At 37.6% G+C, this 21,331-nt stretch overlaps 1 protein-coding gene across 1 annotated transcript in view; it reads right to left on the minus strand.

Annotated features, from left to right (window-relative positions):
• Window positions 1-21,331, minus strand: part of NCKAP5 (NCK associated protein 5) — a 334,856-nt gene that overhangs the window by 97,037 nt on the left and 216,488 nt on the right. Inside the window, exon 6 of the mRNA XM_069021208.1 lies at window positions 19,533-19,682. Within this exon, the coding sequence (XP_068877309.1) occupies window positions 19,533-19,682 (150 nt within the window). The remainder of the gene's footprint in view (window positions 1-19,532; window positions 19,683-21,331) is intronic.

A 21,331-nucleotide genomic window follows, 5' to 3' on the forward strand; every position in this document is an offset into this window, starting at 1 on the left:
ATCTTTACAGATTCAAGGATCCTAAAATGTCAAAACAGACGTCCTTCCCAATTCCGATTTGGGAGAAAGGATTTTGGACAAGAGTCTCTCCGAACATTGGAAAATTTAAAGATTTCAGTCATGACTTGGATAATGCTAAGCAGCCTCCAACTTCCTGAATTAGAGACAACACTGTTCTGAACTGAGTGATTGGGTTTATAGAAAATCAGTTTGAAAGGTAAAACTTCAGACTACTTTAACAAAACAGAGGCTGCCTTGAATTGATACCACTGCTAACACAGTCATTATGAGAGACTTTGCCAACTGATTTTAAATCCTTCCTCAGGATGAAAAACATAACCCTGGTAATGATAAAAAGTCTTTGGGTCAGCTAATAGCTTTCTCTCCCTTCCATAGATATTTTCTCATCTGGGGCAGCTGTTAGCACAGTTTCAAAGTTAGTAAAAGGCTACACACCTGATGCTTCAACAGACAATGCTCTGCACTTTTATAATGACAATGAAATTAATTAAAACATTGAATTTTCTACTAGAATGCACGAATAAAAGAGAATCATGACTAAAAGAGAATTATGTAGAAGATAGTTTTCCTTACTCAACCACTGTAGAGGTGAGACAAAACAAAAGGACGGGAGGGGGAAGAGAGAAGAAAGCAGAGAGTGTGATGCATTTTGCACTAAGGGAAGAGGAGATTACAGAATCATAGAATGGTTTGGATCAGAAAGGACCTTTAAAGATCACCTAGTCATGGGCAGGAGGTGAAGGTCTAAAGGTTGTGTGTCTAGTTAGCAGCTCAGCATGCTCTGAAGGTATCATCAATAAAGGTCAAGAGGAACAAAGTTATGACAGTGAACTTTAAAATCCCTGACAGAACGCTACCCCACAGTTACCAGGTTTGCTCCTTTGTTATTTATACTAAACCGTTTGTCCATTTACAGAAAGCTTTATTGATTTACACAGACACTCATTTGTCATGCCCAGTGCAGTGTATTAAGAGCTGTCCAAGCACTTCAAATGTACTCAGCAATTTTTTCCTGCTTTCAACCTCTGATTTTGTATACTTTTGTGGTCACAGCTTCCTACAGCATGTGAGAGGTCAAACGCTGTTGTTGGCAAGGTAAGAAATGATGCTTTTGCATTTTTTCCTCAGGTCCTTAGAGCATTTTTGGTGAGCTGCTGTTCTGGGAAGAGTTTAGCACTTGAACCACCTCTGTGTCATTGGTCACAGGGAACTTCTTGCATTTTTCTGTCCCTGTTATGCAGAAAATTTGTCCTTTGAAAGACTAATCCAACAAATTGTCAGAGGAAAGTTTAACACCATACTTATGCTGGTCAGAAGAACTGAAAATTACATTTGTGCTTTTAAATCAGTGTAATTGTAGCAACAAAAGCCTTAATTTAATTCTACCACTGTAACAGCATTTCCACTGGCCACTTTCCAGTGCCTTTTATATTAATAAGGACAGCTCTTTGCTAGGAGTAAAATGGGAACTGCACCTCAAGGCCACCTGTCAACATTTGGATGTTTCCACCTCGTCCTTAACACTTTTTCCACAACAGATCAACACTGGGCAACCATGGAGTGTGCCCCTGCTGAACAGCTCTGCTCCCTGGCCCCACATCCCCAGGACACTGAGCCCAGGCAGTGCTAGCTACTGATACAATAAGCAGTGAATTTAGTGGAATAATACTTAGGAAAAGTGCATTTTTTTTTCAAATGTCCTAGTCTTAACTATTTCTTCTGGATCATGGAGATGGGAGAAAAAAAACCCCCAAAACAACCAAAAAGAACAAATTAGTGATATGATGACAGCTTCTCACCCTTTCTTCAAAACACTTAGCCTTCTAAGTAGGATCATTTTCTGTTTTATTTTTCAATAGCCTGTTATATTTGACCCCACTTAAAACATTTGACATATTTTATCTGAAATACTCAGCTACTGTTTAATTCCCATTCACTTAAAACATGGCACGAAAGTCATACATATGTGATGCTAAATAATAAAGCACAGAACTATACAAGTGTCAATTATAATTCTGTCTATAAAAAGGCCACATTAAACCTTACTGGGCAGCACTGGTGGGGATCATTCTTGCAATTCACAACTTCTGCATTATTTTTTCAATTCTTTACCGCTACAAAACTGAATTAAATCTCAAAAGCAGTCTATCTCCCAGGCCATGCTGTGCTATAACTGTGCTACCTATGGGTTTGTAGACTCACAGAAAGCAGTACAACCTTCTAAAGTATGCTAGAAATCAGAAGATACTTATTCAACATTAAGGCTACCAGAAACTCCTTGGGCTTATATGTTGCTAAGAAAAAGCAGCCCAAGGTCTGTGCAACTTCTTATGATGCCTCATCAATTACTGATTAGCAGATTCATGTATTTAAACATGAATTTACAGCAGAAATTATGTAGTAGTTTTAAAATTTGTGTTGATTTCATGCTGTCAGAGATCAGAACACAGAACTTGCTCATTTATCTGCACATTTTCAGCAGATTGCACGAAGCGATTCCCACCCACAGTCCTGGATGGGGCTCATAACCACAGAGATCTTTTCCTCTCTGCTGAGCTATTCCCAGTTCAAACAAGAAGAAACAATGGGTGTTCAACCTAAATGAGGAAGCCTTCCTTTGGAAAGAAGGGTATAACTAGAATTTAATCCTTCAAATCTACTCAAATTGGATAAATGTATAAACTTCAAGACCTGAATCAAACAAACCAGAACCAAATGAGATTCATACACCGCTGATGAGACTGTGTCCTAAAAATGACTAAAGTAAACCTCATATTCCTGGGAATTCCTCTGTTAAATACCTTTATTCTGCCCCCCGCCCCAAATCTGGGCTGGAAATATTCAACTGATTCAAGAATGGCAATATTTGTCTTTTCTTCTTTCAGTTAACTCTAAAGTAGTTAAGAATTACAAGCCTTTAAAACTTTCGACATTTTCCCTTCTGACACCACAGAAATGTTTGGAGTTGACATTTTAAAGAGAAGGTTAGGAATAGATCTAGCGAAACAGACTGCATTATAAGCACAGGCTTATCTCCAAGCAAATAATCACCCAGGCTACTACTAACAGATATATCAATAATAGTGTTGTATGTTTACCTGCATGCAAATTGGAGAAAACAGCAAATTCTACCAGTATTTACAGAGATAATAATAGACTCTCAACATTTCCACTGGTAAAGCACTGTCAATACAGGTCTTTGCACAAATGGGTTAAAGTTATGAAGGATGTCTTTTTTTGTTTCCCAAAAAAATTCTTCCAAACGAGCACATATAAAACATTTTTTGAGGACCAGGATTAGAAGAGGTTTGAATAAACAGAGAGAGGCAGCAAACAACTATATTTCCTAAAGACATGGTCTATATAACACACATGCACTTGATAAACCATAGAGGTACAAGCATGGGAAGCCAAAAGCTCCACCAAGACTCCCACCACATCCTTTTTTCCCCCCTTCTTGTTTTAAGTGACTTTTTCCTTATGGAATTGCTGTCCTTAAAAACAGAGAGCATTTCACCCTGACGGACTGACTGTGCTTCCTCATGTAATATTCACAGATAGTTATTTCTTCTATAAAAGAAAAAAATCCCTGCTCCATGAAAAAAGGTCTGAGATCCTGAAATTGTGAGTCAAACTAAGATTCTTACAATTAACACAGACAGATAAAGGCAAGTGGTGTGGACTTGATTAATCTGAAATGGCATTTTGTGGTTAATATCTAATTGTATGTGACTCATACCTAGGTATCTTTGCACTGAAACCTCTTTTAGGAGCCAATCACATCAGATTTGGTCAGTTGCATTTGTTTCAATTTTTCTTGAAATTCTCTTTGAAATAGTAATTACTTGATAAATTTGATAATAGTAATTATTAGTAATGATTAGTTGAAAAACCATTGACTATCTGTAAACCCAGTGCTTAAGCTCAATACAAAACTTACAATGCAGACATTTGCAAAGAAAATATTTGCTTTGCTTTGCAGGGAAACATTTTGGAGAAGACTTTTATCAAATTTAGGAGTCACATTGAAACCAATAACTAAATTTTTTAAATTTAAAAATTTTAATTTTTTTACCTTTTAAAAGGTAGTTTTCTTTTAGTTTTTCTTCTTTTTTTTTTTTTTTTTTTTTAATTCAGGTCTTGAGGAAAGCTCATATATTTTAAGACAGTTTTTCAAGCACTAAGAAAGACCACTTTAGAATTTACTGTAAATGAGTTATCCTTCAAAGCTGGGCAATTTCGACCATGAGCTCACTGACACTGTGACAATTTTGTACTTTCTGTGATTCCATTATCCACACCTGAGCAGCACACTCAGCTTCAAGGTTCACCTAATGGGGAGGTTGAAAGGAATAGGGCATTTCAGATCTGTATATGAAAATTAATCTCTGGGCCACTTTATCCCAGCAGAAACACTTCCTATTTCCCCCCTCTTGTCTTTGAGATGCTCAGAGAAAATAGTGAAATGCTATTATTGATCCATGGCTCTGGGAAGTGAGTATGGAAGAGGAAGACCAAGGGACAAACTGCCTTTACAGGTAGAAAACCTTGAAATTAAGTATCAGGAAGACAAGGATTACATAAAGTATTCAGGATTTTTTTTTTTTTAATTTCTAGAAATTCTATCAAGAGCAGCTCTTCTCTAAAGTAGCTTTTCTATGGTTTTTTTTGAATAGCATTGGACTGAAAATAAAATATAATTTCACAGGTCAGTGCAAAAAAAAATGGCTTTAATGCTGTAACTGGTGCTTCCAGGCTGCTCAATGCACCTGAACCGAAGGGCTGCTATTAAATGATAGTAAACAGTAAAAATTTGGAGCTCAATTTGGCACTGTCTTCAAGGAACACCAACACCAGCCTCCTCCCCACTTGCCCATTCCACTCCCCCAAGGAAATTAAGCAATTGAGTTTGCTCATGGGGGCTGATGACAGAAACAAAATATTCAGACTTTACTGCATTCCTGCTTTTTGTCCCCTCATTTAATGTATAATCTACAACACAAATGTATCCCCTACCCAATTATTTTAGATCTCACTGGAAGGTAAAAGAGCAGATGTTTTGCTCTGACTTCAGAGAAAGTAGATGCTGAATATTTATCAAGAAATATTTTTTTCCTAATTATTTATCCTAAGTTCCTTCATTTAGTTCAAACAAAAGTAATTATGAAATAAAATGATTTAAACTGACAGTGTGGAAAACACTGATTCCATATGCTTGAATGTCACATGCACTGGTTGGGTGATGGGAAACTCATACCAGTTGTCTGCTATGCAAGTGGGGAAAACTTTTTTTCTTCTTTTCCAAAGAAACATGTATGAGTTTTTCTGAAATGGAAAAAATGGAATATGCAACTGGTTTTCCATTTTAAAAAATGCCCCTTCAGCTTTTTTTTATTTGAATTCCGAGAAAAAGAATGACTTTTCTTTGTTATACTATGCAATAGACTTAAAAATTATGTGATGGTATAATTGATACTGGCACAAAGTATTTTTAAACATAATAAAATATAAAATATATTCTTTTCCTTCTCCTATGCTGAATCATTTTACTCTGTTCCTTTAAAGACTTCAAGTTAAAAGCTTTCCACCACAATAAGCTATTAATGTCGACTGTTTCACACTTCGCAACATAAATTTATAACAAGTTCTCCTGCTTTAACTACATGGGAGCACTGAGTTATTCCTGAAGGCGATGTTTCCTGCAATTCCACTCTCTTCATCAGAAGTCACCCATAAGTCAACCTCCCCAGGTATTTCAAAATGAACTTCTCTTGATGGCCTCTGTTATTTCTGTCCCTCCCAGCTAAGGAGTCGTGAAGCCAAGTGGAGCAGGACAGGTATTGGTGCTGTGTTATGGAGAGCATCGAATGCCACATAACGTGCAGCAATTGTTTTGTAGCCAGTAGCCAACTCCTAATACCTGAATCACAAAATTACTGCTCATTTCCAGCTAGCTGAAATGAAACTCTATTTGCAAATATCACCGTGTTTCTCCTGAGAGCTTTGAACATGCTTCTCTTTTGTTCTTACAGGCGCAGCACGAATCGGGCAATGTCCCTTGCTCCACACAGCAACATGTGGCTTTTGCAGTGACATTTGTTAAATTGAAAGTTCTGATTCATTTAATTTTTAATCTTTTAGAGTGAATTTGCAGAGTAATTGTATTTGGCCTAAAAGAGCAACAGCCCAGGCCTCAAATTCTGCCTTTTAAAAGATTCAGCAGATTGGAGTTGTGTCTGGCTTCTTCTGCCCTGTGCAGACTGTGCTCACTTAGAGAAGATGGGATGAGGATCCTGTGGAAAATGATGTGGCAGCACCTGATTGTGATCCTAATGAGTTATATAAAATGTCTCCTACTGAGCTGGCTGACATCAGGTCCATCCACATTGGATTTTGGGCTTGGATGAGCTGTGAGTGTCCAGATCTCCAGTGATTTTTCTGATCATTACAGTGACCAGATAAGAGCTCAAACCGGGGTGTGGCCTTGGACCCAATGGACTGGGTTTCTTTTACAGGAAATGGGAAGAAGAACTGCAGCTGCTGCTGGGCTTTCCTGGAGCTCAGCCAGAGTGACTCCCCAAAATGTACAGAGCACAACTCTGAGGATCTGCTCCTGTTACACTGCAGTGCTCCCAAGGCAGACCCACAATTATAACAGGATATATCCCTAAATTAATAGGGAAGCCCTAAGGCAGTCCACTGCCAGGACAAAATCGTATCCCACAATACCAAAGTAAAAGACAGGCCTGTTGGGAACATTTTCCTGCACACAAGAGAGATGTGCCAGAGGCATTTTTCTACTTGGATATTTTTATAGCTTTGTACATTATGAAAACAGAAAATAAAAACCTGTAAAGAAACATACACATTCAATCCAGCTACACAGAAAACAAATTCTATTGTAATTATATATTTTTAAGTGTTCCTGTGTTATATCAAAGTCTTTCTCAATTATTAACTTAACCTTGCTCTTCAGCATACACAATTTATCTCAGATTTTGTTCTTTGTACTTCCATTTGTTTGCAAACAACATTCTAAGAGGTCTAAGAAAGGCCTTAGGCTACAACTTTGGGAGAATGTGGCAAACCAGAGGTTCTTAAAAAACAAGGTTTGGCTGACAATCACAGTCTCATATGGCACATATTTTAGGTCAAAGTTGATGGCATTCAGTGGTGCCCCAGTAAGAAGCTCAGGGATGAAAAGCACAGCAGCAGCAGCAGCCCAACAGCCCAGCCCTGATCTGCAGAATGAGCCAAAGTCACATCATACATAATTAAACATAGCTCAAGTGCAGCCACTGGAACTGCACCCACCTTCACACGTCTAAATTTGATAGCCAAATACAATAACAGTGGTATCAATGATGAGGAAATGTTGCTGTTCTCTCATTCCAAGCTCCTGTTTAGGAGCAGGATCAGTGATTAATCAATTGGCCTAAAGGGAAAATGCAGAGAAAAGAACAAAAATAAATCGATGTATGAAATACTATGCAATGTCACATATATCTAGAATTGATCACATTACTGTTCTGTCAGATTGGCTTGCAATTGGGAAATATTCCTGCCTGGCAGATGTCACCACTGAGGCAAATCACTTACTCAAAACCAGGAGCAATTCTCATCTCTCCTTTCTATTCAATGTCTCCATGAAAAATACAGGTTTTGCCTAATACTAGCAAAGTTCTTTTTTACAATGAATTAAGAATACTTATTTTTACTCATCTAATTGGGTAAAATTTTGAATAGTTATCCTGGGGTCACTTCAAAGGGCAAAATATTTGAGAAAAAGAGTATAAAGACAACCATCACTGGAATGGAGAAAATCCTATATTGTGCCACAGCAAGAGGAGCCAAGAGGAAGACACAAATTGTTCCCTTAAAAATGGAGTTATGTCAACACCATCTGCAAAGATCTGCTAAGGCTGGCTCAGATTGCTCATGTATCATTCTACTGAGGCCAATACTCTAGTTCTCAAGAAGAGCTAATTAGCTCAAATGAAAGCTTCTTCATGCAGTGACACTGCTTCTGCTACCTGAACTACTTTGCATGGCAGGGCATTATATAAAAAGATGATGCTGTTTATAAAGCTTGCAACAGAGCCATTTTCTCTGTTTCACACCTCCTACCTTAATTGAATCAAATTTATGCATGTATATGTGTAACAGTAATCTCTGCACGGCACTGGGGAGATGCTTCAATGTCTAACAAAATCCTTTTTGTGATGATACAGATCAGACTTAAGGTTACAAAAAGAACACTCATTGTATTTAAGAAAAAGAATATTACAATGGTCATCATTGGTAACAGCAGCTAAAGTACGATGACATCAAATAGGACTGAAGGAAATTACTAAGGAGCAGGCAACAGACTTTTCTCTGACACCTGTCTAAGGTCTGAATACATAAACTCCATAAGGTTCAAAAGATGAGAAAGGAGGAGCTATTGGAGACAATTAAGGAGAAGCTTCAGCTGTTTCAGCCCCATGATCTCTTCACTGAAAAGCCTCTGCTCATTTCCAGATTAGCATTAACTGTTAAGAGAAGTGCTAACCAAGTCTTGCAGCAGGACAGATGCACTACAGGAAAACACCTTAACTTCTGTTTAAACACACAGCAGCCTCACATAATGTACAACCCTCACACCCATTTCTCAGCTGAGCTGAAACTGTTGCTGCAATAACTTTACAGAGGATTTTGTCCAGCAAAGTAGCCAATGTGTAAGTACTTCTTAGAGTTTAACAAAAAGCTGAATGAAAAACTCAGGTCTTACCTGCTTCCTCTATTTAAAATGACTTTTTCCTGAAGAACTTAAATGTTAAGACCCAGAACACTTAAAATCAGGAGGATTTTTCTGGAGGAACAGACGGTGTGACTGAAGACAAGAAGGAAACCTCCAGGCTTGTTAAAGGGAAACAGCTGTAATCACCAACGGAGCCCTTCTCCTAAATTGTTGCCAAGTCTTGGCCCTGTCTGAGTACACACTACCCAGAAGAGGAATAGGAAAACCCATGAATCACAAAGATGAACGAGCACTGTCACCACATGTGATGGAAGGCCAGCAGGGATCACAGGTATTCCCGTGGGAAGGGAAGAAACTCTGCCCTCTAGATGGCATTATGCGCCTGTAGATCCCAAATGGAGCTGGACAGCCCTGCCAGGCAAGGTAACCACGTCTCCACCTGCATGTGAGCCCAAAGGTCAGGAAGATCAGATGGCAACTCCTGGGCTGCATGGGAAGGTGAGAGCTGCACATTCCTCAAGGGCAGAGCAGGAGCTGTCCTGGGCAAAGACCTGCTTTGGCTGTCCCACGTGGGAAGCAGAGGAATGGTGCTCAGCCTAAGGTGAAAAAAAATGGAGGATCTGACCCCATATGGAGAAAGACAACTTAACTGGAAGAGGTGGGCAGTATGAGAAAACATGTAATAAAAAACAAACAAACAAAAAAACCAGCAAAAAACCCACATGTCCTTATGAATAAACAAAACTCTCCTTGACATTTAATAGCATCTGAAAGAGACAAGGGTACAGAAAAACGTGCATGTAGCTATCCACATCCAGCACATGAGGCTATATTGTATCCATGTATAGCTTTTCTGACTATACACTGAAATTCAACCCTTACTTAGTGATAATCAGGTATCTACAGAACCATCAGCAAAAATCAGTTTCACACATAATGGACCGACGTCAGACTATTCCACTTTGATTTATCTATCCTCTCTATATATTTATAACTAATCTTAAAATCTGTGCTTGTCACCATGACAGATTAAGCAGACCTAAAAATAATCTTTTGGGTATTTTCTGCTGTGGACTATCAAATTAGCTACATAATAAAGCCAGTGAATATCGAATTTCAAGAGTATGTTAATCACAGAGATTTCACATGTGTAGTTAAACATTTCCCAACACAGAAGCCAACCCTCACAGGCTAGAATTCAGCACAATGCCCGTAATTCCAGTGTATGAGTGTAAGTATACCTGCCCAGAATCCCTGTTATAATCTCCTATGCTGTATTTCTATAAGATGAACAAAAAGGAAATCACTACCAAATGAAGAAACAGTGCATTGCCATGCAGATGTCATTACTGTTGAAGCATTTTCAAGGTCAGTAAAGAGAAATTATTTTACTATGTAAGAGTTTTAAGGGATTCAGCTCTAACAGCTGAGGTAAATGAATTGGGATTTCCTATGCAACCAGTGGAGAATGTCCACAGAATACTCAGATTTTTAAAATAACGTTCGTTTGACATGAACTGCAACTATGTGTTTAGTTTATGAACTGTAGAACTGTCATTACTGTCAGCCAAATTGCATGCATTAGTATGTAAATTAAAAATATAGGGCATGATTCTAAACATCTCTGTCACATAGAAGGTTTCCTCTGAAACAACTGCCACTGTGAGTAATTAGCAGGCTCACAGAAAGGGCCTGTGGAGAGCCAGGCCCAGAGTGCACAGCTGAGAGAAACTATTTAAAAAACTCCTGAGCCTCCCTCTCCAAAATGATAGATGTGTGGGGATAAACACAGCCACCTAGATCTATAACACAGGGTTGGAAAATCTCATTCCATTCAGCAGAGAGAGTGGATTTTATATTGTACCACACGCCTGATTGCTAAAAAAGGTGAGTTACATTAACTGCCGATTATCTGCAAGAGGGCACCACACTTGGAAAGAAGGGCACTGAAAAACTATCATTAGATTATAAGAGGCAGACAGAAATAGCAGATTCCTTCACTGCAGCCTAGCGAGGACTGTGTGCAGAATACAGTTAACATTCATTTCAATAGAGAAAATCTGACAGGTTTAATAAAACCGAGATGATTTTCCTTGACTTCTGTGACTTACCTTTTTTTCACCAACTATACCTATTCCTCAGACCTTTTGGCACCAAATCATTAGTCTTGTGGCCATATTCAACACTCTATTGTGAATGAACTATTCTAGAATGAACTCTATGAACCATTCAAAGACTGTTGTGTTAGCAAACTAAGTACTTTCATACTTTCCACACAAGGAGGTGTATGTGCTATTGTCAATACCACCTGTTGTTCTTATGTGGACCAAAATGGAAGGATTAAGAAAGATTTGGATGAAATTTGGAAGGGAACTCAAATTCTACATGAAGTAGCTTCTAGAAATAACACCTTAAATTTTGATAATATTTTTGATACCCTCACCTCATGGTTACCAAACCGGGCCTGGGTAAAAGAAATATTCATAATAGCTGTAATTGTAGTTTATTATCTGTGGAAGAGCCTGTGGAGCAGCCGGTTGTGTAAACAGGTTCTGTGAGTAAAGAATAGAGACTAGACAAGGTAGAGTTTTGATAGTCTCTAAAAGGGGGGAAATGATGCCATGAAGATTTTTTGCCTTTTCTTTTATACTCCTGTTATACCTTTTTTACAACTTCTGTATTCCTAGTGCTTTTTGCCTGCATTCTTGGACTTGTTTGTCAAGCTAAGAGACTCAACATTTTAGAAGCTTCGTAGCCAGGGATCAGTGTGCCCCAGAGCCCAAGGCTCTCTCCAGAACACATTCTGTAAACCAAGATAGAACCATCCAGGGGAAGGTTCCTTGGGGAGGGGGACTCACTTGAGCCTCTCATTGGGGAATCTTTGATAGATCTGCTAATTAGTAAAACCTATAATGTTATACCCAGTGTTGGGGAGGGGAGAATGGAGAGGGACATAAATGGACTCGGCGGGGTGCATCTCGATGCATATGACCTGGACATGTGCACCTAAGGATCCTTAAAATAAATACCAAGGTAAAATCCCTTTTCCCCTTCTAACCATATTTGACTTGATTTTAAGACCAGGAAAAGGCATCAGTACCACAGAGCTTTCTCTGTAAGACAAGAGCCATTGGACTGGAACTCGGAAAATCATAGAAAAAATTAATTTATAACCTGGTTTTTACAATATATGTTATTCCATTTGGCTGTGGTAAAATGAACATTAAATGCTTATCTATGTTCTCATTTGTTTCAATAAAGTTTCCAGATCTCAGTATATTGTCTTGAGGATTCCATAGTTTACCTATAATTTTCACAGCAGCATGCACCAAAATTTAGGGGAAAAAATCACTACAGTAGGTGAACTAAAAGATATTCTAAACAGTACCCTGACTAAAATATTAATGTGAAGTAAAAAAATTCCATGTAAGACATAGGCATATATTGCGTTTTCTCCCACCTGAAAGATGTTGGATTTACTGCCCTGGAAAAGAGCATTTTATATCACTCTGCCTTGAGAAGGAAGAAATCAGGAACAGAACAAGTTACTCACTCCTTTCCTATGTGCCTTGTACCTCTCTGGAACACACTGATGTGTGTGATGAGCACTGATGCTAGAAAGTAACTTTCATTAAAACCTGTTTACTGCATGAGGAAACTAAAGGAGAAAAATTCTGATACACAGCAAAATTCATGAGTAGTTGATGGGGTATGACATGATGACACACAAAACAGTTAAACACTGTTTTAAGACACAACAGAACAGGAATAATAGCTGAAGCATACTCTGTTGAGCACTTGGCTGAATTAGCAAATTTCAACAGATTAGTGCTTTGTGGGTATCTCAGAGTACAAAACTAAGAGTTGATCTGGAAGCTTTTACCTGTCCAACACATGCCAGAAACTCAGAAGCTCTGCATGTTGTGACCCAAAACATTTAACTTCTGAACCACTGCCATGGTATGTCATAGGAGATGCAATTTGATACTTTTTTATTTTCCCTTAGACTCAGTCCAAAGAGAAAACAATACCATTTGTAACTCAGACTAAAATTCCCAGGAGGCACCACGGCCTTTCTTTAAAATCAATTTCTTTGACTTTAGAAAGCATTTTAAGCTTTCGTTGAACTGAATAGTGAGAAAAATGCAGATAAGCATGGCCTTCTCTACACCTCTTGGACCATGAAGACAATGACTTATACAGTTACTTATATTAAGGCATTCTCCTATTTCAGGAGCTGGAACTGTTTGGTGAACAGTGGATCAGAAATCTGTCTCTAATGATAGCAGGAAATGGTTACAGCACTGACAGAGTAAATCTGAACAGCTCTTCTTACATCCAGTGGGCAGAGATATTTTCAACACCCTTGTTGTAAATTCATATCCCTACTAGATCATCTTGATTTTTCCATGCCAAAAAAGAAATTGCCGTGAATTTCAACTGGCTTAGGGAAAAAAACCCAAAAAAACATAAAGGGAGAGAGAAAAATAGATCAATATTTTACATGTCTGCAAGAAATACATCCTCTTCTCTTAAATACTCACCACACACTAACTGAGTTGAACTGTCTGCCTGGAAGAAGTTTCTATTAGTTGTCATCCATATGAGGATGTTACTTCCAGTAACATCCCAACAGGGATGTTACTGTGCCAGCTATGGAGCTTCACACCCTCATGGGATGGCTGGAAAAGCCACAGTGGAAGACATGAACTGGCAGGAGGGGTACAAACATCTGGGAAGGACATGCTTTTGAGGACTTCAGCAGGAGCAGGTGAGGGCAGACAGCAGGAGAAAAGCACCCCAGGGCACAAAGGCAAGGAGAAACAGGTAGCAGCCATGAGATTTGCATCCCAAAGACCACCTGAGCCACTGAGGACCTACAGTAGATGAGCTCAAGCATCAACAGATTATAGAACACATTCAGCTTGGTTTTAATTTAAAATTTACTCAGTTATTGGAAAGCTGAAACAGTTTGCCAGTACTGTTATCTGGAAAGAGATGGAATAAACTGGGCTGGTCTTGAAACCAGCGATGCAATTCTGTGCTGATTCATTATCAGCCACTGTGTAAGTCTGGAAATAAGACCTTCCCTGCCTCATTGTCTGATCTCTCCCTATAAAAAAAACCAAAAGTGTTCTTAGGTACAGTACAGAAAAATAATTATAAAAGTCTCCTACTGAAAAGATTTAAAAGTAAAATAATCCCATAATTAGAGTTAAGTAGGTTGGTCTTTGGTGACAAATCAGCATAATGAATCTAGTTACATGGTTGGCCAAGGCATTGGGCTAAGAAGAGGCTTCTGGCTGTATCAGATTAAACACATTGGCTGGAACAAGATTGGTTGCTACAAAATTTTTAGAATCTTGCTACAAAACATTTAAAAGTTTTATGATTTTTCCTCTTTTGCATCTAAGTTAAGTGATTCACATTTCCTGTATACCAGGGAATCAGCTGACTTTCAATAAACAAGAAGTCTTTCCTCACAGATATTTTCAGAAACTCGGGCTCTTCATGCCTGCATATGGTGTGTTTCTTTCCATGGAAAAGAAAATAATTATTAGTTTTCTTACCATTTTACATTCCAATACATGGAAAATATTTTTTTAAAAAATAAAGAAGAGAAAAAATAAAAAGCCAAATAAAAATCACCAGCATCCCATTCAAAGTTATCTTCTCAATCCACTCAGAGGAATTATGTACCCTCCTCATATTTCTTTTTTATAGTTCATAGTTCATTGCTATCATGTCTTTCTTCCTCTGCAGAGTAGTAAAAACATAATATCGGAAATACTTGACATACTTCCTCATTTGTTTAATGGTGATGATACAAGGGAAATTACCCCTCTAATATATTTGAACATTTAGCTTATTATCCTGAGTGGGTTTTCTCCCAAAGCTCAATTTATTAGAACAAAACACATCTTTCTATGACGAACTGCAAAGGGCAAGAGGGCAAAATTCGTTAATTAAAATTAGAGTGATTTCATGATTCTGCCCCAGCAGAAACTGCTTCTACTGCAGCTTAGTTTACTGAAACTTCCATTGAGTCTCACTCACCCGCAAGCAATGAGATTTTCACACATGAATTAGGCTTTTCATTCGATAACTTCAAGGTTACAATCTAATGCTACCCCAGTGGTTTGCTGAAAAATGCAAGGTTGGGAGCAGCCCTCAATCAGTATTTTTTGAGACCAATAAAACTCGTGCCAATTGCAGAGGGGGAAGGGGATAGGCAGCAAACCAGGGGAACCTCCTCTTTGTTGGAAATGTTTATTTTAATTTGAATGCAAATACTGTGGTTTTAACAAGGTGTTAGCTGTGCACTGTCCCAGGCTGGGGTGGGTAAACCACCTCTTCTGATTACAGGTGTGCTACCAGGGCACAAACAGTTGGACTGTTTGAGGATGCAGGAAATCTGCAGCTGAGATGGAAACTGAACCCTTTCTTCCTGAGTCTTCATCCAGTCTCACACTCCCCTTTCTTCCTGAGGGAAGGGGATGAATGAAGAGTGTCAGAGGACACCATCCACAAATTTCATGCATCTTACAAAATCCCTTTTTACTGTCAAAGCAAAGCACTGTCCAATGCAACCTGCACTACTCTTTGGTCATTTAGCCTGGAGCAATCCCAGACAGCTCACTTTCTTCACGAGCAGCCAAAAGCAAATCCTCTTTAAGCAAGTTGCACTACTGCAGTTGCAAAGAAAGAAGTCCAGAAGAGGTGGAACATTTCACAGAGTCAGACACAGTTAATTCATACTGAATTACTGCATAAATGTCTGTGCAAATGACAGACTTTAATGAGCCTTCAAAGCTGACACAGTATTTATCACTGATTAAATTTTAAAAATCAAAGTAACTATAGCTTTTACAGACATGTTTAGATTAAGACTGACATTAATGCTGTATATCAGTTTAAATCACTTGCAATTATGCAGGTGCTTGGTGCTTGTATTTCAGTCATTTGAGGTTAAATTGGGGCAGAGAACCCCTAGCTCCATATTGGCTAACAAAGCTCTGGGACACTCTTAAGGCCTTTACAGACACTGTTTGTCTAATATCGAATATTCTTAAAGCTTTCCTCTGTGGACTGTAAATGTGTAAATTGTTCTTGCTGGAAAAAAGAAATAGTAGACAATCTTGAAATGAAAATCCATATAACACCTAACATACCCAGGAGAGCAAATTAGGGCTTTGTGAAAAATCTCCTACTTGTATGTCTATGACTTTGGAAATACAACATTATTGTTTTACTGTAATTGTGAAAATTGTGAAAAAATCTGGAATTGCTGTATGGGAGTTGATGCATGTCCAGAATAAATTATATTTTTTGTATCTTTCTGGTTACAATTTATAAACAAAAAATTTGCAATTCTTCTGGTGATGAAAGCAGAATTAAAAAAAGGAAATTCCACCATGCAGTTCATATGTTACTCCCCATATTTCATTAATATTTCATCTTTCGCAGCACTCCAAATACACAGAGAAGATATCAGAGAATTTCTTTTTCTTTGCCAGAGTTAGAAGGCATTTGATCATAACTGCTGAAGTAAGTTAAATGGCATTTCAAGAGAAGCCAACTAAAAATGCTGAAGGCACAAAGGAATTCTGATATCCAGGAAATCACAATTAATTTCAACTATGTAAAATGGGATAGAAGATGGTATGAACCATTTTTTATTTGTCATCTGTTTCACTTGATTAGAAACATAACGTATTTATCACTCAGTAGAGTGGAAATAGATTTTGCTGTAAATGACAAAGGATGTAAAAAGAAATTACAGGCAAAAGGAGCAATGGGAGAATACGTGTAGATATCTCTTATCAAAGTATATGATAGCTTTCACTTGGGGTGACTAGAGAGACACTTTACTATACTGACTTGTATGGTTCAGTGAGAAAATTTCTAGGATAAAGAGTAGTTAATAAGCATAAAAGGTATTACTGAAATTTCTTTGGTAATACAATTGACAGCAAAAAAAAAAAGAAAAGAAAGAATGTTAAATACAACTCCCATGATATGGAAATTATTTAAAGAAAGTTCTCTGTGCAACTGAAGCCTTGTCCCTTTTCTCATTCTTAGATTTCCTGCTCCAGATCCAGCTGACCAGGATGACTACAGGTTTTGTCCCACTCACAGAAACTCCTCAAGAAAACCACCACATACCCCCCATCTACCACGTCAGTACTCCAGGAAGGGAAGAAGCAATTTGATCTATGTATGGAACAGGAGTTATTTTCCTATACAGACATTCCAAATAAAAGAAACTAAATAATCTGTTATATTGTATATGTGCTGGCAGAGCTACCCATTTATCCCTGTGCTGGTGGATTGCTTTTCTCTTTTGGTACTTCATTCACTGAAAAATTAGCTCAGACTTATCCAAATTTTTATGTGATCAGCCAAGGGAAGGTATTAACCAGAAAAAAAAATTACCTGCTGGATCTAAACTTTTATAGAATAAAAACTTCACATCACTTGCACTGTCATATACATTTATATACATGTGCATAAATGTAAATTTATAATACATGTGCCTTTGTAGAAGCTTTAAGAGCAGCTCACCCAAGCAACAGGACAGTGAACACAGGTGAAGAGGATGGAATAAATCTACAGTGCTCTAACAGACCAGCTTGTCATGAGCTACACTTGAGCAACAAACAAGCTAATAGGAAGAGATATGAAAACTTTCTTAACAGTGTTGATATTAACGAAATTATGTATATTATATATATTATATATAGTAATGTATATTATATTAATGTATTAGGTCACACACTCTGACTATTACTTTCAATAGCTGCTGTTTATAGGCAGTCTTCAGATTCTAGAGGGCACAGATGGAGGACTGACTCTAGCAAGCACTTTATTAGCCTTTCTGATTTCATTAATTCAGTAACATCTAATCATGTAAAGTAAGATTAAAGATCCTGACACCCACAGCACAAAAACTAACAAACAGTAATTTTTTGTTCCTTTCTAGATAGACTAATGAAATATTTAGAATAATTAGTCTGAAAATAGTAAAGAATTAGAACAGCTAATAGCATGCAACTTTAGAAAAAGTCTCTTAATTAATAAACCATACAGTATTTGACATTACAATTTATATTCTTCAAGAGAGAAATAAGCAAAATATATAAACAACACACAATTAACAACACTTTGTTTTGATTATATTGGATCACAATTAATGTTGGCTCTGGAGTTCATCTTTCTACTTTGATAGCTCCTTACACTACTTCTGCAGATTAATCCTTCATGTATTGGCACTCTCTAATATGTGGTTTTGAACACACCACTGCACAACACTGACACCAGTGAGGAGAAATCTCCACTGCCCTTCCTGAACCAGATCCCACCTATCCTTAGTGCTATGTTTTATATCTGGGCAATTTGCCACAACTGATAAAGGCTGTGCAATTATTGAACCCCTTCCTACCAACTGAGGACACAAAGAACTGTAAATGTCATGCAGACTGATTAAGAATAAGGCAAAGCAAGCAGAAATCATGCATATTTTAGAAATAAAGGATCACAAGGAACCTACATTCTCCATCAACAGATAAAGCAAGACTATATTAAACTGTACATTTTTTTTAGAGTTTTACTGTCTTAAAAACTTAGTAGCAGGTGTTATTTTCCCCAGGGCAAAATTAGAGTTATTTAAAATTACATGTGTTTATTTTACAGACAGTCTAAGACTTTAAAGTAAAATTGCAGAGACTGCCTATACATTTGAGACTTCAGATTCTGTATCTAGATCCAAACAGGATTGATTGTAATTGTTCATGCTTTACTTTTAACAAAGTCCTCAAGAAAAAATCCCAGGGTTTTAATCTGATCAGAGTACAGCTCAACCCAAAAATTATCATGTAAAAGAGCTTAAGCAAAAATGTATAGGCCCAGTGATAAATCTTTCTCTACCAATACCCTAACACAGGCAAAACGTCACTCAGATCCTTCTAAGGCATTCATTTATCCATACCTGTAATACTACATAAATGCTTGAGCAGAAGAGAATGGAGGAAACATTAGAAAGGTCAAAAAATATGACTTTGTCGTAGTTAAAAATTAGATTAAAATATGCAATCTTATTTTTTCATAGACATTGAAGCCCACGCTTCTATCAAGGAGCACAAAATAAGTTCATGTATACTGTGGTTACAGTTTTACCTGCACCTTGTCCATGGCTGCCTAAGAACACGTTGAAACTTCTCCTCTAGTTGGAAGCTACCACAAGGTGCACTATTTTGCAGATCCTAATTTTCCAGAAATGCACTCAAAATGTAGAGTGTGCAGTTCTCTGTGTGGTCTACAAGGAAATAGATTTTCCCCAGCCCGGCAGTAAAAAGGCCTGAGCTCTCCCAAGCAAGCAGTCCAGCAATTAAAAACTGAGCAATAAACTACAATGGAGCAAAACTAGTTTTATGACAGTTGTTAAACCACCTATATAGTCTTGCAATATTAATAATTGAAACAAAATGAGTAAAACCAATTTTTCTTATTAAATGGTCTCAAAGGAATTAAAATAATGTATTAAGTTCTTTTTAAAGGTATCTGATGCTCAGCATTAGAGAGGGATCCTTTTAGTGACTCTAAGCCTCTTGTTCATCCTTGGTAAATGAAATGTAAAAAAAAATCCCCCATAACATGAAATCAGGTGAACTGTGAAAGATTAGATTAATACTACAGGGTGATTCAGTGCCAATAAATGAATGAAGCAGGGAGAAGGGTGGTCTTTTATGTGTGAAACTGTTGTGCTTCTTACCTCCAGAGCTTTCAAACGCTCCAAAAGCAATTTTGTTTTTTCTTTTTCCTCCTCAGTGCTGCTGCTTTCACTTCTTGAATCTTCATCTGCCAGAGTGCGAATTTTTTCCATGCCTTCTTTACATCTCCTACTGTCTTCTGACAGCTTTTCCTGAAATGATTTTTTAAAAATGCCGTTACTCACAGGTGCAAATGAAGTTAACTATGCAAATATCTCCAATTCTCCCTTGTATGTGAATGAAAAAAAGAGCAAGTTGCCAGTGACATGATTAAAGTACTAAACAAGTGGAGTCAGGAAGGGTCTGTGACACATGCTATGCCAATTCTGCAAGTGTATGCACAACTCCACTGATACATCTACTTCAGATTTTTAAAAAGCAGAACTCATCACTTCTTTCATAACTTCCACTTTCTTCTTTAAAAATTGCAATGAAAATTGAACATACCAGCTTTCAAAGCTAGCACTTGGCCACTGAGAGATAAAGCAGTTTATTGAGGAAAAGCTAACATACGTTCATGCCTAATGTAGTTCACCTTTCTTCATCTAGAGCTAATATTTGAATTATTAAATAATGGGCTGAGAATCAAGCTACCAGATGAATACTGATTTAAGATCTGCTCTAGCATATAACTGGAGGGAATCAGACTGACAACAAAACTTTCGGAAGTACTCCAGTCTATTTCTGGTTAGTCAGCCTGAGTTGTTATCAGCTGCAGCTGCTGAGTGGACTGTGGCTGCTGAGTTTTACAAGATGTCTGTAAAAATGATAGGATTGAACAGTGAATCCTGCTAACTCTGTTAATAATCTGTCCATGCTCTCTGTTCACAGCAAGAGTGAGATAAAGCAAGCAAAACATAAAGACTACAAGCAGGCAATGTAAAACATTGCCCAAAATGACAAGTCAGGCAAAAGGGGAAAAAGAGAACTCCACAGATGTAGAGAGTGAACCATCGTTGGAGCACAACCTGGGAGGCACAGGCTCTACCTTGCAAACCACCTTCCCTAATTGTATGAGCAGATGCAGTGTGACAACTCATGAGAATGGAAAATGTGAGGTAAATCAACATTAAACACTGGGTGTCAAAAAAAATCTAGAGAATTCCTTCAATGAGCATCTAGTCTTCTTCATGTGCCTTTCTGTTAATTCTTATGTACAAAAGCTCATACATTCATGATCTTTGAGTTACCCAAAAGTGAGATGCTTTCCCCATAACTACTACACAATATGCATCCTGTCTAAGCATAAAAGTGTGCATTTTCATGAAGAACTGATCCAGCTTGAATAACTGTGCAAATACAACTTTGTTTGAGAGTTAACAGCAAGGCATTACCTTAACTAAACTCATAAATGTAACTCAATTAAAAATCAGCAGTCTGGATCACATTCACAACAATGTCTTTTTAAAATATTAACTAGCTTAGAAATTCATTACTACTATGTTAAAACTTTAATCAAGAATTAATTTTATATGATATGGGCTTAATTACTGAACTGTGAAGCAAAGATCTCATTCTGAGCCCCAAAACAGATGTCAAAGAGCCATTCCATCAGGTTTCCAACATTAGTGCTACCCTGATCAGAAAGGAACTATAAATATTGTACTTGGGCTTTATTTTTTTGTGCTTGCTACTCACTGATGCAACAATCAGGTATCAGTAAAAGAGCCATTAAACCATTTTTTCTTCAAGTTGCCCCAAGGAGTGCATTGACATAAAACACTTCAATGAACTCAGGGGAAAGAAATGACAAAGGTGTATCTCTCATGCAATTCAAATACAAACTATTATTTTTAGGAGG

This window comes from Aphelocoma coerulescens, chromosome 7, assembly GCF_041296385.1.
Source record: "Aphelocoma coerulescens isolate FSJ_1873_10779 chromosome 7, UR_Acoe_1.0, whole genome shotgun sequence".
Taxonomy (NCBI): domain Eukaryota; kingdom Metazoa; phylum Chordata; class Aves; order Passeriformes; family Corvidae; genus Aphelocoma; species Aphelocoma coerulescens.